The sequence below is a fragment of the Phyllostomus hastatus genome, unplaced genomic scaffold (genome assembly GCF_019186645.2).
Source record: "Phyllostomus hastatus isolate PE091 unplaced genomic scaffold, TTU_PhHast_1.1 phas_scaffold_78, whole genome shotgun sequence".
NCBI lineage: Eukaryota > Metazoa > Chordata > Mammalia > Chiroptera > Phyllostomidae > Phyllostomus > Phyllostomus hastatus.
This window is the reverse complement of record NW_025334041.1, coordinates 112,440,985-112,457,586: the sequence shown is the minus strand read 5'-3', so window position 1 is coordinate 112,457,586 and position 16,602 is coordinate 112,440,985. Positions and strand designations below refer to the sequence as shown.

General features: G+C 37.1%; 1 protein-coding gene across 2 annotated transcripts in view; it reads right to left on the bottom strand.

Moving 5' to 3' along the window:
* Positions 1-227: 227 nt before the first annotated feature.
* Positions 228-16,602, bottom strand: part of PRKD3 (protein kinase D3) — a 66,790-nt gene continuing 50,415 nt past the window's right edge. The window contains exons 15-20 of one of the 2 annotated variants that reach the window (XM_045827059.1): positions 12,776-12,937; positions 12,177-12,275; positions 9,603-9,870; positions 3,995-4,080; positions 2,929-3,125; positions 228-2,387 (exon numbers count right to left, since the gene is read on the bottom strand). In XM_045827059.1, coding sequence (XP_045683015.1) covers positions 2,952-3,125; positions 3,995-4,080; positions 9,603-9,870; positions 12,177-12,275; positions 12,776-12,937 — 789 coding nt within the window. In that variant the 3' untranslated portion in view covers positions 228-2,387; positions 2,929-2,951. Of the gene's footprint in view, positions 3,126-3,994; positions 4,081-9,602; positions 9,871-12,176; positions 12,276-12,775; positions 12,938-16,602 lie in introns of both variants that reach the window. The other variant, XM_045827058.1, reaches the window with a different exon arrangement.

Here is a 16,602-nt window from a genome sequence, read left to right as displayed (position 1 = left end):
AGATAATTACCTCAAATTGCATATAAAATTATAATAATGAGTAGTTTTTTATTTTAGGCAGTTAAAAAAAATCAGTGTTCTTAAATATAGCATTAGTTCCATTTACAAATACCATTTCCAAAATGGTTCTCTTACCAAGGCCTGAGAATATAATACAACCAAATAAAGTTTTCTTTGGATACCTTGACTAGAGAGACAGGCTGAGGTTTTCACATGGAAAAGCATGGTGATATGGAAATACATTTTATTATTAAGCTTCTTCGAGGGTATTTACAAAAAGTGGGATGTAACAAAAAATATAAAAATGTACTGAACATTGTCATTATAGACTACTTTGTACATTATCAAAAGTTTCTCACAATTATTTCTTATATAAACACGGCTTCAACACCAAAAAAAAAGGTTACAGAGGTTATACAGTATCTGGAGTCATTACTTAACTCCAAATTATCTAACAGTGCCTTTATGAATTTAGGAAACTTCTTAGGCATTTAACAACAAAAACAGAAAGAGTGCAATTAACTTCATGGCTTGTAAAATTTGATTATAACTCGTGTAAGTATAGCAAACAAACACCATTCCAGTTAATTTTTACCTTATGCAGTAAAACCAAAACAGAGTGCCTAGTGACTCAGAATTAACGCCATTTCAGCACGTTGATACAAACAGACTTAGCAGAAATTTGGGGACATCATCTTCTATCCTAGGGAAACCACGTTTCTAAAAAGTTTTGCAGAAGTAACTAGACTTGTAAAACTCATGTATGAGAATGAAATACTGAGAGACGTGGAATGTCTCCTGGAGACAGAGGGACTCCAGAGCCACACTGTTTGGGTTCAAATACTGTGTGACCTTCAGCAGCTAGTTTATCTCCCTGTTCCTCAGTTCACTTACTGTGAGATGGGGTTCCTTATGCCACATAGCCCATGGCAGTTGTGAGGATAAGGTAACTAAAGAGCTCAGAACTAGGGAACACTGTGTGTTTCCTGCTATTCTCTCCAGTATGTTTTCAGTCCTAGGTTAAGGGAGTAGCTTCAGAGATCTCAAATGGCTCTAAGTCTTTGTTCATATATGACCAATCTTCTTTGCTGCCTCTAATTCAGTGGGCAGTAATAGTTAAATTTATAGTTTTTAGTTTATTGACTCTGTTCATATATATCTAATCTTCAAACAATGAAAAAGGCAGAGGCAAGTATTACGATCTTCATTTTACAGTTCGAGGAACTCGAGGCTCAGACAAACTGTCACCTGGCCAGACCTGTGAAGCTAGCAAAAGGAGCCAAGACTTACAAGACTTAAACCCAGATCTTCTGATTCCAAATCTTTTGCTCTTTTTGGGAGGGGAAAAAGTTAAACAAAAAGCGGTTAGATTTTGTAAGTCCCAGATATTAAACTTCTTTGGGGGGAGGAAACTATTAGTAACTTTTAAAAAAGTATGACAAAGTTTAACCTCTTGAGTTACGTATTATATCTGAGTAGAAAACAATTTCTTTAGCTGGCTACTGGAGCTGCAATGTTGCCGAGTATTTAGTCTGTCATTTGCTCTCCTGAGAATATAGCCCTACCCTTATAAGTGTTTCATGCTCAACTCAAAGTGCTTAAAATAGCTGATTTAAAGACATTCCATGGCAGGAGGTAGGGGGGAGATTCATGGGGGAGGGGGATAAAGGGGATAAAAAAATGGGACAACTGTAATAACATCATCAATAAAATATACTTATAAAAAATTAATAACATTCCACCTATCTGTAAAGCCTTTCATTAAGCTGAGGGATGAAAAAAGGACACTATTTGCTATTCTGTCCTATAGTTTTAACTGACCCTGCACTGGCCTTATTAATTTCCTCCCTCAGATTAGTCAACCCTGTATAAATATAAATTGTATAAGTACAGTTTAGGTCTACACCCATTGAATGCTGGAACCCAGCTGGGGCAGCACAATGGTGTTAGTGGGAACATAAGTTGAGCTATGAGAAGATATACAGGGTCCAGCAGAAGTAATACCATTGAGGGTGGCTGGTAGGGCATATGAGGGCATATGAATGTCTTACATGACAGCAATTTGAATATTTCACCTAAAATGCCATATGGTGTGCTTGAGTGTGATATTATGTCACACAATTACATGCTTATGATTTTGTAATAAAAGATTATTGTGTAATAAAAAGGGGGCATTATTTGTGCCAGACTCTGTATTGTACATAGTAACTCAACACTCAGACCAGCAGTTCCTACTCCCAGTTTGTAACGTCAGTTGTCCCAAATTGTCTTGGAGGCTATTTTGTAACATACAGAAGGTGACAACTTAATTTTTACGTTGTAGAGAGGATATTCAGAGTTTCAACTCTAAAAAGGTTAGGGATCACTGTTTTGGAGTCTTGACTGACCTAAAAAAAAAAGAAAAAGGTAAAAAAGTCCAGCACTACTTTTGTAGGTATCTGGTAAAATCCCCTCAATCCCTGTATGGTCAGTTAAACAAATGTTTAAAATCCTTACAGAAAACTGCATGCTGGCAGCCTGACATCACTTAAATGCAAACCTGTTCAGTAATCAACCTTATAACTTTCATATGATTTGGTCAAGCTATGTAATAACTGGATTCTAGCTTGCCTTTTTGTACTTTTTTGAAAATAATATAAGAACAGGAAAGGGAAGATAAAAGTGCCACTATTGTACTAAAGTGAAGGATTAGGAAAAAATACAAAAACCAGTTATTTCTTATGCTATAAAATTTATGAAAAGCTTCATCTTGGTTCCATTATGTGTTTTTATTACTTTCCACTCTTGTACCTACTTATTATGAACTACAGTATTGGTGTCACTGATTCCTTATCGTATTTCCTCATGTCTTTGCATCCTTGCAAATGACGACCTCCAACAACAGTTGTGCAACAAAATATCAGCCCATAAAATGAAATACTTCCTTACTAAAGTTCTTAGGTCATTGATAATTAAGGATCTTCTTCCATATCGTCTGGATTGGGAGCCATGATGAAGTGCTTTGGGTATTCAAGGTTGTGTGTGTATGCATGTATTTCCCAGCGGGCATCATCACTTTCATGTGTAATGTAACGTTCTCCAATGCGAGTTTCAAATTCTCGAAGGTCAAGCCAAGTCTGGTAGTCCTAGAAAACAAATGAAGTGGTTATGAACCATAAAAGAAACAATCCTGTCAACCCTTATTTTTTGCTTAGCACTCTAGTCATGTAATTGACAAACCCCTACTAATGAGTACTTGCTGTAAGTTCCATTTGTAATATTTTAAATTATCAATGTTAAAGATAAATATGTTTTCAAATTGAGTCTCTATGAAGAAATTACCTAGTTTCTAAAATTTAAAAAATACTGTCTCAGGCTTCTGAGGTAGCTAATAGCAATCACTTAAACATTTTGTTCTATATTTCGAGAGGCCTACAACTTATTCCTTCTAATAGGTGAAAGTGCTTAGCTAGAATCTATTTTCAGATTAATTTAATAATCCCTGAGAATATGATTGCATTTTTTTGAAGTTAATCCTACCCCCTCACTCCCTTTAAAATAGTTCTACAGCTTTTCTCTTTACATTGAAGTTTAGGGGTAACTTTTTACCAATATACACAATAACTTTTGGAGGATTTAAGCCAAATGTTTGAAGTGGCATTTCCAACCTTTTCAATGCAAATGTAAACCTTTTGGTGGACATTTTAAAAGTAAAATATATTTGACAAAATAACATGTTACGTTCATCTTACAAAAAGGTGAGATGAACACACAAAGCCCTACAAAAGGCAAATTCATTGCTTTTAGTTCCTGGGAGTTTAACTGCCTGTCAGGCCTGCACTTCAATGATATACTGCAAAACTTCCAGAGACTCAGGCACAGTACAAACTAATCACTAAAGATCAATTATGTTACTCTAAGTGTAGACTCTGTTGATCTTAGGGTGATTTCATTAGGTAAAAGAAATCGATCTGTTCAAATGAGGATTGCCAAAGAGAGAGACAGATTTTTTTACCTGTAGCCAGGGATGACTAAGAGATTTGTCCACACTGTAACGTTTTCTCATCTTCACTTGAAGTAGGTTGTTTATCAAATCAATTGCTAAGGGAAAGACAAATTTAGATACATGAATTTGGGCATACGAAGCACCTCAGACCTGCGACTCTGCACTCCAATCCATAGAAATAAAGGGTTATGGATTTTTTCCCTCAAGGACTTGGCCTTGAAGCTACATCCTGGTGGATCCATAAATGTTAACTGAATTTACAGTGTATTTGTTTTATTAAGGAGGCAATACAGATACAGATTAGAAGTATAGACTCTGATAGGAAGAAGTAACATTATTAAAATGTCCATACTACCCAAGAGTAATCTATAGATTCAGCACAATTCCTATCAAAATACCAATGGGGTGTTTCACAGAACTAGGACAAATATTCCAAAAATTTATATGGAAACACAGAAGACCCCAAATAGTTCTCAGCAACCAGGAGAAAGAACAAAGTTGGAGGTACCACACTACCTGATAGGAAACTGCACTACAAGGTCCTAGTAACTGAAACAGCATGGTACTGGCATAAAAACAGACACACAGATCAAAGGAACAAAATAGGGAGCCCAGAAACAAACCCATATCTGACAAAGGAAAGAACAATGGGGTAAAGACAGTCTATTCAATAAATGGTGTTGAGAAAATTGGACAGATAAGTGTGAAAAAATGAAACCAGACCATACCATAAGTAAGAATAACTAAAAATGGACTGAACACTGAAAGATAAGTCTCGAAACCATAAAAACTTCAGAAGACACAGCAATAAAATCTCAAGACAATTCTCATAGCAACATTTTTTGCAATATATCTCCCTGGGCAAAGGAAATGAAAGAAAAAATGAACAAGTGAGACTACTTCAAACTAAAAAGATTTTGCACAGCATAGGAAACTAACAAAATGAAAAGACAACCCCACAATGGGAGACCACATTCACCAATAACATAAGGTCTGTCTGGGAAAAGTCCAACCACTGTTAATATAAGAACAGGGTGCTCGACATGGATGTAACCTGGCAGCCAAGGAGACTGGACTGCAATGCACACGAGTGAACAATGATGACTTCACTGTGCTAGTCAGTAAGGGGAGGAGATGCCCACTGAGTGAGCACGTGTACTGTGTGGCCGTCACTTCAAAGTGACTGAGTGAGTACAGCAATGGGTCTGTACCAAATTTTGCATTGGGCTTGAACATTTCTCCACAGAAATTATTCAGATGATTCCGAAGGCCGCAGCTATGAGCAACTGGTGATGGGCAGCTTCATCACAACAACACGCTCGCTCATGTGTGATGTCTCGTGGAGAGGTTTTTGGTGAAACACCTAATCACCCAGGTGACTCACCCCCCAACAGCCCAGATTTGGCACCCTGTGACTTCTGGCTTTTCCCAAAACTAAAATCACCTTTGAAAGGGAAGAGATTTCAGACCATTGATGAAATTCAGGAAAAGATGATGGGGCAGCTGATGGTGACTGGGAGAACTGTGTGAGGTCCCAAGATGCCTACTCTGAAGGGGACTGAGGCAGCACTGTCCTATGTACAATGTTTCTTGTATCTTTTTCAAGAAATGTCTTTCTTTTTCATAATACATGGCTGGATAACTTCTGGACAGACCTTGTACATCTGATAGGGTTAGTATCCAAATGTATAAAGAACTCAAAAAGCTCCACCAAAAAACCTAAACAATCCAATTAAAAAATGGTCAAAGGACCTCAATACACTTCACCAAAGAGGACATACAGATGGCCAATAAACATGAAAAAATAATCAATGTCACTAATCAGAAATGCACATTAAAATCTTATCACCTCACACTTGTCAAAATGGCTACCATCAATAAATACACAAATAGCCAGTGTTGACAAGGATGTGGAGAAAAGGGAACCCTTGTACACTGTTGGTGGGAATGCAGACTGGTGCAGCGATTGTGGAAAATAGTAACCACTGTGGAAAACAGTATGGAGTAAATTAAATACAGGACTGTCTTATGACCCAGCAAGCACCCCTATATTCACTGCAGTTATGTTTACAATAGTTAAGATTTGGAAACAGCCCAAGTGCCCATCAGTAGATGAGTGGATGAAAAAAGCTGTAGTGTGTTCATACAATAGAATACTACCTGGCAGTAAAAACAAAGGAAATCTTACCTTTTGCCACAGCATGCATGGACCTAGATATTATGCTAAATGAAACAAGCAAGTCAGAGAAAAAGAATACCATATAGTTTCACCTATATGTGCACTCTAACAAAGTAAAATAGAAACAGACTCAGATCAAGAGAATAGAATGACCGATGTTGGGCGGAGGGGGCAGTGCTGGGTGAAACGGGAAGGGATTAAGTAAAAAAAAACAAACAAACAAACAAAAAAAACAACAACAAAAAACCAAACTCACAGCAAACAGACCATACAGTGATTACCGGAGGAAAAGGGGGTGGAGGTGGTAGAGGGAGGTAGAAGACGGTAAAAGTGGGATAATGGTGACAAAAGGAGACTAGACTTTTTGGATGGTGAACACACAATATAGACATGATGTAATATAGAAATGTACACATGAAACCTATATAATTTTATTAACCAATGGGTCCCAATGAATTTTTTTAAAAGCTCAGGGGAAAAAAAAAGTACAGACTGGAGCCAGCATGGCTGGTCTGAAGTCATTCTTCCTCCTACTCTGTGATGGGGGATCAGTTACTATATAATCTGCCTTAGCTTCCTCATCTGTAAAATAAGGTTGTTGAGAAGATGGCATTAACCTAATACATGTAAAGGGCTTTTAATGGTACGTAGCACATGGTGCAAAGCAATTAACTTGATTTCAAGAACAATAAAACAGAGTCTGATTACAAGCTGGGTTTGGTTTTTGGGTGTTGTAGGTTTTTTTGTCCCCCCCGCCCCTCAATAACTTACTGCTTTCTAGTCCCTGGCTTGGTCTAGAAAAGTTGCCAAAGCCATTACCTTGCCTCCAAAGATGGAGTTAGACTGAAGAGGTAACATATTTTGCCGTGTATAATGCACACTTTTTTGCCCAATTTTTTGAGGGAAAGATAACGATGGGTGTTATACCTGGGTATAATGACTACATACCATGGGAATAATCCTGTGTATAATATGAGCAAAAACGTGGGTGTCCATTATGCACGGGAGCACATTATACATGGTGAAATATGGTAATATCAAAAGTTCATACTTAACAGGGTTGGGGTTTTTTTTGTTAGGGTTATAGTTAAACTTACCTTCAAGGTTAGAGTGCTGGTATCAATTAGGATTAGGGTAAGGATTATGATTAGGTTAAGGGGTAGAGTTAGAGTAGGGTGTAGAGTTTGAGCTAGGGTAGAGGTTAGGGTTAAGGTTAGGTCTAGGATTATGGAGAGATTTAGGATTAGGGTTAGACACAGGGTTAGGCTTGAGCTTATTACTAGAGTTACCATTAGGGTTAGAGTAGCTTTGAGGTTAAGGTTTGGGTTCAAAGTAGCATTAGCATTAGGGTAAGAGTTCAATCTAGGTTTAGGACTAAAGTTATGGTTAAAGTTTGAGTTAAGGTTAGGGTTAGAATTGGCTTTTAAATCAGTGTGGTTTTAAATTACAGTTAGATTGTATTCAGGGAAGGGCTAGGATTGGGTTAGGTTTTGCCATAGGATTAGGTTTAGTGTTTAGGTAAGGTGAGGGTTGAGTTTATCACTAGGGTTAGGGTAAGAATTATCTGTAAGATTATGGTTTAGGTTCAAATTACGTTTTAGGTTGGGGACAGGGAAAGGGCTAGATGACCTTTAGGAATTGGTTTTGAGTTAGGATAATTTTTAGAGTTAGTTTTAGGGTTGAATGATTAGTATTAATATTAGGGTCTGAGTTAGATTTGAGATTAGGGTTTGATTTTAAATTAGGTTTAGGGTTAGGATTATGGTTAGGGTAGGAGACAGGGATAGGTTTAAGGTTAAGGTTAGGGTTATTAGGTTTTGAGTTACATACTCAACAGGTCTTAACAAGTTCATGGTGTTCTGTATTTGGTGAGATCTTGACATATAGTTTATCCAATTATTTGGATAAATGGACCAACTGCAAAACCAAAGCAGCCATACAACTACACTCTGCCTCTGGCTTTATGTAGTGATACAACTGAAATACTGAGAAGGCCTGGACGTAGGAAGAACTAAGTGGCAAACACTAGTTCTATTTCTCTTCTACATGCCACTAAACTAGCAAAGCTTTTCCATAAGAATTTAATTATGGATTTCTCTTCAGTCTAAACACTTTCAAACCTGTATTCATTGTTCCACTTTAAACAGTGGCCTACCATGTGCATTGGAATGAATCACTTGAGGTATTTATTTAAAATGCATTTATTTAAAACATCATTCCAACTGGTGAATCTGAATCTCGGGGACAGAGTCAGAGGACTTTATAACCTCACCAAGCCTTTGTGATGTGAGAGGCCTACAGACCACACTGCTGCAGGAGCTCTGAGACGCTTGGGGATACCCCTAAGCCCTCCCACGCACTTGTTCAGTCAGCGCGGCTCATTACCAAATGAGCCTGCTGCGGTCTTCACATGCTGCTCCTTAAACCTTTCCCATACTAATGGACAATCATTCTGCTTTGGTTGGATATTTGGGGAATAACAAAAAAGACCCCCTGTTCAAGGGTTGGCTAAATCCAGGTGGGGATATTCCCCCAGCAGTGGTTCTACTAAATTCTATGGGACTGCTAGATATGCTTGACATGTATACTCTTCCTATCCATATCAGTAAACTAAAGAGGGCCAACCAGGTCATTGCTGCTGGACACAGAACCAGGGATAGAAAACTCAAAAGCCTTCATCAGGCAGGAAAAATAAATGTATAAAGCTTTCCAGTAGGGGTCCACAGGAGAGCTGAAAACAAACTGGTGAGTGTCTATTAACTATGAAGCTCATTCCACATATAAAGAACCTGAGCTAGAGGTCTCCTTTCAAGGAGCTTACAGTGTAGTTCTGAAGATACAAAAAGTGATTATGAAAAGATACAACAGAATATTTAAGGAAAAAATATGCCCAACGAGTAGCCAAAGTAGATCTTATACAGGTTAGAGGAGGGGTTCAGGGAAGAGCCTGGTAGATGATCCACAGTTGAGGGGTCCCTAAAATGGCAGGATTACAGTAGTGGGGAGGAGGGGCTATAGGCAGGGGAAGGCCTCAGCAAAATGCAGAAAATAATGCAGAAGAGGAGACACAGCCAGGCCTGTATAGGGGAGTAGTGGGAGATGGGCTAGAAGCAAGCCCGGGCCGAATCACAGACACAGCTGCAGCGTGGTTAGAGGGAGGCCAGCAACATGAAAGTAGTGTTTCCTGAAGAGGCATTTCCCAGTGGTGACTGGGAAGGACAGTTCAGAGATTTTAGTGTTTTCAAAATGAGCCAGTTGGGGCCTGGATTAGTGCTATGCCTGGGAACCGAGAAAAGTGCTAAAAAATTGCTAACTAAATTGAATTTGGAAGATGAATAGGAGATATAAAAAAGAGAAGTCAAAAAAAAAGGCTGATGGAGGATCACAAAGATTTTTAGACTAAAAGGCACAGAGCTAAATTTTTTCTTTTTTTTTTACCTTCACCAGAAATTTCTTTCCATGGATTAGGTGGGTACATAAATGCAGCATTTTGGATTTGGTCATTTATATCTTCATCTTCATTAAAGGGAAACGTGCCACTGAGGCTCACATAGACAATGACTCCCACTGACCACATATCTAGAGAACGGTTGTAACCTTTGCTTCTGAGAACTTCAGGGGCTAAGTATGCTGGTGTTCCCACCACAGACCTCCTGAATGACTTTTCACCAATGATGCGTGCAAAACCAAAGTCACACAGCTTCACCTGGAATTCAAAGGGTAGTGTTAGTTTTATATGATTAAATATGCATATCTATCTACCTACATATACCTGTCCCTAAATATGATAGTGTTATTTCAACATACTTGCCAACTGTACTGATTATGAATGTGAAATAGCTGTGGAGAGGGAAATGGTAAAATACATTTATAAGCTATGATTCATTACTAACAGCGCATCTTTCAAAAAACCACTTTTGGATTCTAGCTTCCAGAATGTCAAATACCAGAATGGTATTGTAAGTGTTCAAAGTTTTTTCATGAAATGGAGAATGCTGATTTCTTATCATTTGGAGTTTAAGATTATTTTTCCATCATCTGTGAACAAGAATAATGTTTCATTTTTGAATTCTCAGTGGACTCACAGTGCCTGGGCACATAAAAGTACTTAATAAATGTTTATTGAATGAAAATAAGTTATGATATTTAAAAACTTACCCTTTATTTTGCTTAATCTTAGAATCTCTCTTCCCAAGGATACTATAAATTGGCAAATAAATGAAATTGAAATATACTTAAGAGATTTGCTTAAAAGAATAACAGTGTTTTTTCTATGCTTGTGGAACAAATTATTGCTAACCAGATGTTTAGATTTTTAAAGTTGTATCTGAAGGTAGTCATGTCACTAACATGTCCATCTGGGAACAGAGTTCCAGAAGTGGGATAAGCCTGGCAAAGCTCAGAACACTTATCTTGCTGCTTTCTAGTAGGAGGTTCAGATTTTGGTGATGAATGATGCATTCATGCTGAATAAGCACATACCAAGCCCTTTTAGAGGAAATGCCCTGATTCACAAAATGTCTTCAGAAAAGCATTAATATAAAATGAAAGCAGGGATGTGGCCTGTTTGAGCCAGTGGTGCAAAGAGTGATGGGACAGCAAAGATGAAGGCATATTCAAGTGATACTATTTGGGGGATATGGACCTTCATACATGTTTTTAGGATGGTATTTGTTCTATGTCATTGAATTTGGCCACTTCTCTATTTGAGCCTTCGAAGAACATGACTATTGACCATGAAGAAATATGAACTATCCTTTTTATTTTTTTTCTTAAAAGCCACAGTTTAGCTAATATATTAATAAAGATGACTTGGCAGTTTGGCAACTGAATAACAAAGTATGGCCATGGCTAGCACTTGAGCAAAAAAGACTTTCAGGTAAATGATGGTATTTTCCCTTTGTTCTTAGTGGAACAACGGGAATTGCTAAAGCGGAAGCCACGAAGCTGGAGATTTAGCCTTAGCTCTAGGGTTGTGCACCCTTTGCCCATACTATTCTGAAGATCTAATGAGATGCGATATGGAAGCATTTTATTTAAAACATTGTACCAACTATTAGGGAATCCTTTTTGACCTCACAGTGATAAGGAATCACTTCTAATCATATAGGCATTATAAAAGAAAGTATGATTTCTTCTTTAAAAAGGGGTAGTAATTTTTAAAAATACTTTTTCTTTGAAAGACAATAGTAATTGAATTTACACATAGCCATTTGCTGCTTTTATTCCAGCCATTTGTCTAGTTGGACATAGTTTAAATGTACATCAACAGTTTGGCAACAGATATTCTAGCTATTTGGAGGATTCATCAATGACATAATAATGAAAAACGTACGTACTACAACATATATCCTCAGGAAAACTGTTCAAACTTCAGGTTATGATCCATTTTTAGGTTATGAAATAAATTTGGATCAAGATCAACATCTTTCAGTGAAATGAAAGTTAAGTGAGTAAAATCAATGCATCACGCATAAGGCGTACACACAATATCCTCATATACATGTGAGTGCTGGTGGTGATGGGAAATGTCATTCATATGTTGGTTTTGGTGAAACTGTTTGAAATATAACATTCTAAAGAGCAAAAGGAGTTCCCTTACTGCCCACTAGATATCAAAATCTATTATCTCCAAAATCAAAGTTACCCTCCGGTTTGCTTTATTTTGTGGGGAATTTGTCCTGAGCAAGGAGCACCTAGCTACCAAGGTTTACCCTCCCCCACTTCATTCCCAACCCACAAAGAGAGGTGAATTGTGAACAATATGTGCAGGAGGTATTCCTTGAGATCTGATTAAGTCTAAAAAGCCTTAATGAAAATAAACAATACAATTAGTAAAATCTGAATTCAAACTATTCAGGTACTAATCCTCACTGGCAGTTAACAGGCTGAAACCACTTCTGGAAAATGGTTATATATTTGAACCTACAGCACTCCCTTTTGTTACATAGGTTTTTTGTAATGCAGTCAGCTACTTAAAATGATACTGAAGGTGTTTAGAGAATATCTCACCTGAGGAAATGGCTCTGCTGATGCGAGTAGCACATTTTCTGGTTTTAAATCACAGTGCACAATATTCTTAAAGTGTAGATTCCTCAAAGCAACAAGTATCTGTCACAGAAGAAAACAGATTTTTTTCAATGCCTGGAAAAGTTATACCTAAACCCTAATCTGACTCATTAAATGGCACAGTAACTTGAAAAGTCCACTACAGGTCATCCACTAAAAGTGTTATTCTATTCTTCAAGGTTAACAATTCCCACATTATGAAAATGTAAAATATACATAATGCTATTTAATAAAAAATAAAGTACATCATAGGGAAGACAGTCAATAATATTCTAACAACTATGTATAGTAAGTATCACATGGGCATAAACTTGCCAGGGTGATCACTTTATAAGTATACAAATGTCTAATCACTACTCTGTACACATGAAACTAATATAAGACTTTGTCAACTATAATTTAAAAATTATAAAGAGAAAACAATGTTAATATAAAAGACAACTTTTAAAATAGGATAAAGTCAAAATTAAAATAAAAAACTAAGCAGTTATCTTTTATTGTCAGAAAAATTATTCTCTGGTTTTAAAAGAAGAGTTAAATACCTGTGTCACCATGAATTTGGTAATTCGTTCTGGAAGTCGACTTTTCTCACTGGACAGAATCATTTCCAACATATCTCCATGCAGCTTTTCCATTACTACAAAAACTCGTTCTGGGGTTTCAAACATACATTCCAGGTTTACAATCCCAGGATGGTGCAAGTTCTGAAAAGTTGCAAGATTAATTGTATGGAATACATGGCATAGAAAGAAAAACAGCTTAGAAAAATAATAGAAGCAAAGAAAATAAAAAGCATCATAGATTATGATTTTTCCAAGTTGTGGCGAGTTAAGCACTGAGGGGAAAGAACGTGTCCTCAATATGATCCTACAACTGCCCTTGTCCATTATCACTACCTTTCCTTTTCATCTTTTTAATCTTCTGACATTAACCTTATGCTGTCCATGAGTAGGGACCAATTGCCAGATTCGAGTCAATTACACAGAGCTCTTCGGGGCCGGTATTTGTGAAGGTTTTTGCTCAAGAGATTGTTTTGTTTTTAAGGTACTTATTTACTCAAGTCTGGATTCTCCTTCATGTTGATTTGGTCTTCCCTGTTTTAGGCTCAACATCTCTGTATCTCCATCATCCTGTTTCTGGAGTACTGTACTATGTTACAAGGGTTGGACAATACAAAGATGAATGTGATACTGTTTCTGCTAATAAAAAGTGACCTATCTTACTGGAGAAAAATAAATAAAATGTCCTCTAAAGCAAATTTGAGAAGTCAGCCATGTTAAAAAATGTTTAATGGCTCTTTATTTCCGGGCATAAATCTAAATTCCTCTGCTTCCATTTTAAAATCTTAACATATCTGGCTTCACTATCCCAATTCCATCTTAAATATTCTCTGTTTGCCCAAATGATTAAGCTCATTATTTCTTATAAACAGAAATATATTTTTTGTTACATTTTCCCCTTATTATTGGTATCTAATTATGCTAAGAAGGCAAACTTTTTTTTTTGCCTCTGTGAAGCTGAACTCCATCTCTAAAATGTTTTTAAAATCTACCATCATCTCTCAATTCCCCCTGGAAGTGCCTTCATTTTAGCTCTCACATTACTTCTTTTTAGGACTACTGCAACTGTTTCCACTATACTCTACATGCTCAGCAATGCTTAACCCACGACACCACATTATGTGTGTATGTATCTTACTCTGTAGTCTCATTAGCTCCCTGGGGGGCAGAGACTGTGTCTTAGTCATTTTTAACTCAATGTCTAAATTATGGTGGTTCTTTTTAAAAAATGTTTAGAAAAATGCAGAAGCACAAAATATTGTTTACTGATCAACTTAAAACAAGGTAACGTTCCAATTTACTAATCAGCCTAAAACATCGTGGTATTCCAAGCAGCATTATACTTGAAGACATGTTATATTCACTTAATTCTAGTCCCAGTTGGGCAATTTCAAGGAAAATAACCAGAAGGATATAATAACAGTTTTTACATGTGCATTATTCAGTTACTGTGGCCCAGAATTGATAACACAGGTGAAAAGAGGTTCTGTGCTTGTGATCAAAGTGACATCAAGAAATCACGCTTTAGGAGTATATCCTTAATATTTATTTTTTGCATATTAGACAATGAGAAAGATTCCAAAATTAGGTATGAAAAAAGATCTCTTAACAATGTATCCACTCCCTACTACAGAGTGAGAATGCTAATAATATTCTATGCTGGCTTTCCTTGCAACAGGCAGCCTTGCAGTGAGCGAGGGAGCTTGCAGACCAATCTTTGATTGTCACTCCTCTGAAAAAGAAGTGAGGGAAATGTTACTGCTAGTGACCAATAATATAATAAATATAAAGTTAATTATGTATTTATAACTTTCTTACCTTCTTCAAGGAAGCACAAGTTCAGTGAGCTGTGTGTCTTCTTCAACTTCACCCACAAGCAGATGAGGGCACTCACAGCTGTTGGGAGCCGCCCTTCCTCGTTTCAAAAGCTGTAACCCCCCTCATGGCTAAGGCTGAATGAGCGACCTTTGGACAATAAGCCACTAAGGAGACAAAGCTTATTTCCCTTGCAGGGGTGCCACTTCTGCTCATTTTACTTCATCCATAACTGGCCCCCAATGCTTGACTGGTTAGCCAATGATGGGTAAGATTCCCCAAGGGGGGAACGACCTAAGACAGGCACGATCACGTGGAGGCCCCAAGGGTCCATTACCCCCTTTTGCCCCTCAGCTTTGACAAAACCTGAGTCCTCATTCTGTCTGTGAGAAGTCTCCTAATTTCTTGGCTATCTTGCCTCCTCTGCCTGACTTAATCCTGAAACAATGACAGAGGGCGGTGCAGCCCTGTGCTAGAAAGGGCGGGTTCCCCGGGTGATCAAGCCTGAGAAAGAAGACATAAAATTCTGTGAAACCTGCTTTGCTAAGCATGCTCTCAATTAAATGATAAGGGTCCGAACAAGAAATGAGTTTGTTTCCCAAAGTTTTGTAGCCCTTCAGCTAACAGACCCTGACTCAGAATAAGCCCTCAGAGTTCTTTGTATGTTATCTATTGTTTGATCCTTATTGCCTGGCAATGATTAATGAACTTTACCTGTATTCCTGTGCAAACTGAAACCCAATAAAAAGCCTGCCTAGGCAAGGGCGTGGGGCGCTCTCCCCTTGAGGCAGTGGCCATGCCATCCCTTTTCCTCTACAGGACTTGGTAGTCCGTGTGAATTTATCTCATATCTCATCCATAAAGCCGCAGACACTGCTGGCTGGTGTCCGTGTCAGACAGCATTAACTGTCACATCACCAAGATTTCTTACATACTACGCAAAGCTACTCAATGAGTTAATAGAAACTTGCATATTAGATATTAAAAAGATAAACATTTAAGATACACATTTATCAGAAAAATTAAAAAGATAAAAGCTACATTTTAGTCTTCTAGATGACGCCCAAAAAACATAAAAATGTTAAATGAAAATAACTTATAGTTGGAGAGCAGATGACAGCTATTGGGAGGGGTGGGGAGGTGAGGGGTGGAGGGACTGAGCAAAAAGGAAAAAGGATGCATGAATGTGGACAACAGAGTGGTGACTGCTGGGGGAGGGGGATATAAGAGGACTAAATGGTAATGGGAAAAAAGTATAATAAAGATTAAATTAAAATTTTTAAAAAGCAGCTTTGTATGTCAAAAAACGAAAGAAATTATTATTGCCACAGATAGGCTTTCTCTGTAATAATATAATTTTTGTTAATGAACTGCAGTGGTTCTAATATTTTCCATTTAGCATATAAAGTACTACCCCCAAAATGAAGGTGTACAACAGTTTAACCATAGGACACTGGCCAATTGTTAAGTTAGTAATGAAACCACTGACCTATCATGCCTATAAGGAACCTATCAGAATGTAACAGTGTAAGAACAGAAAGTTAATATCCATCATTTTCATTATTAAATGAAACCCCCATGTTGCAAAAAAAAAGAAAAAAATAATACAGAGTAATTTATTTTATGGGATTTAAATCATTGCCAATATATATTTTAAAATATACCTCAATGAATTAAACTATTAAATTAAATCTTTAGACTTCTGACTTAATAACAAATACTACTTTTAAGAGGTAAACAATTTTTAAGCAGTCTTTATTTTTATAGTAATTGCTATAATAATCAAGCATGTCATCTGTGAGAATTGGGTGGGTACAAAAGTGACCTCACCAAAAAATGATAAATGTGTCAATTATTTTAAGCACCTGAATTAAGATTGATATTTTATTTTTTAAAGAAGATTTTACTTATAAAAATGAGTTCTCAATAAATTACTACCATAACACAAAATAATGGCAGTCCACCTAACTCCTACCTTACTGTAATCTAATTTT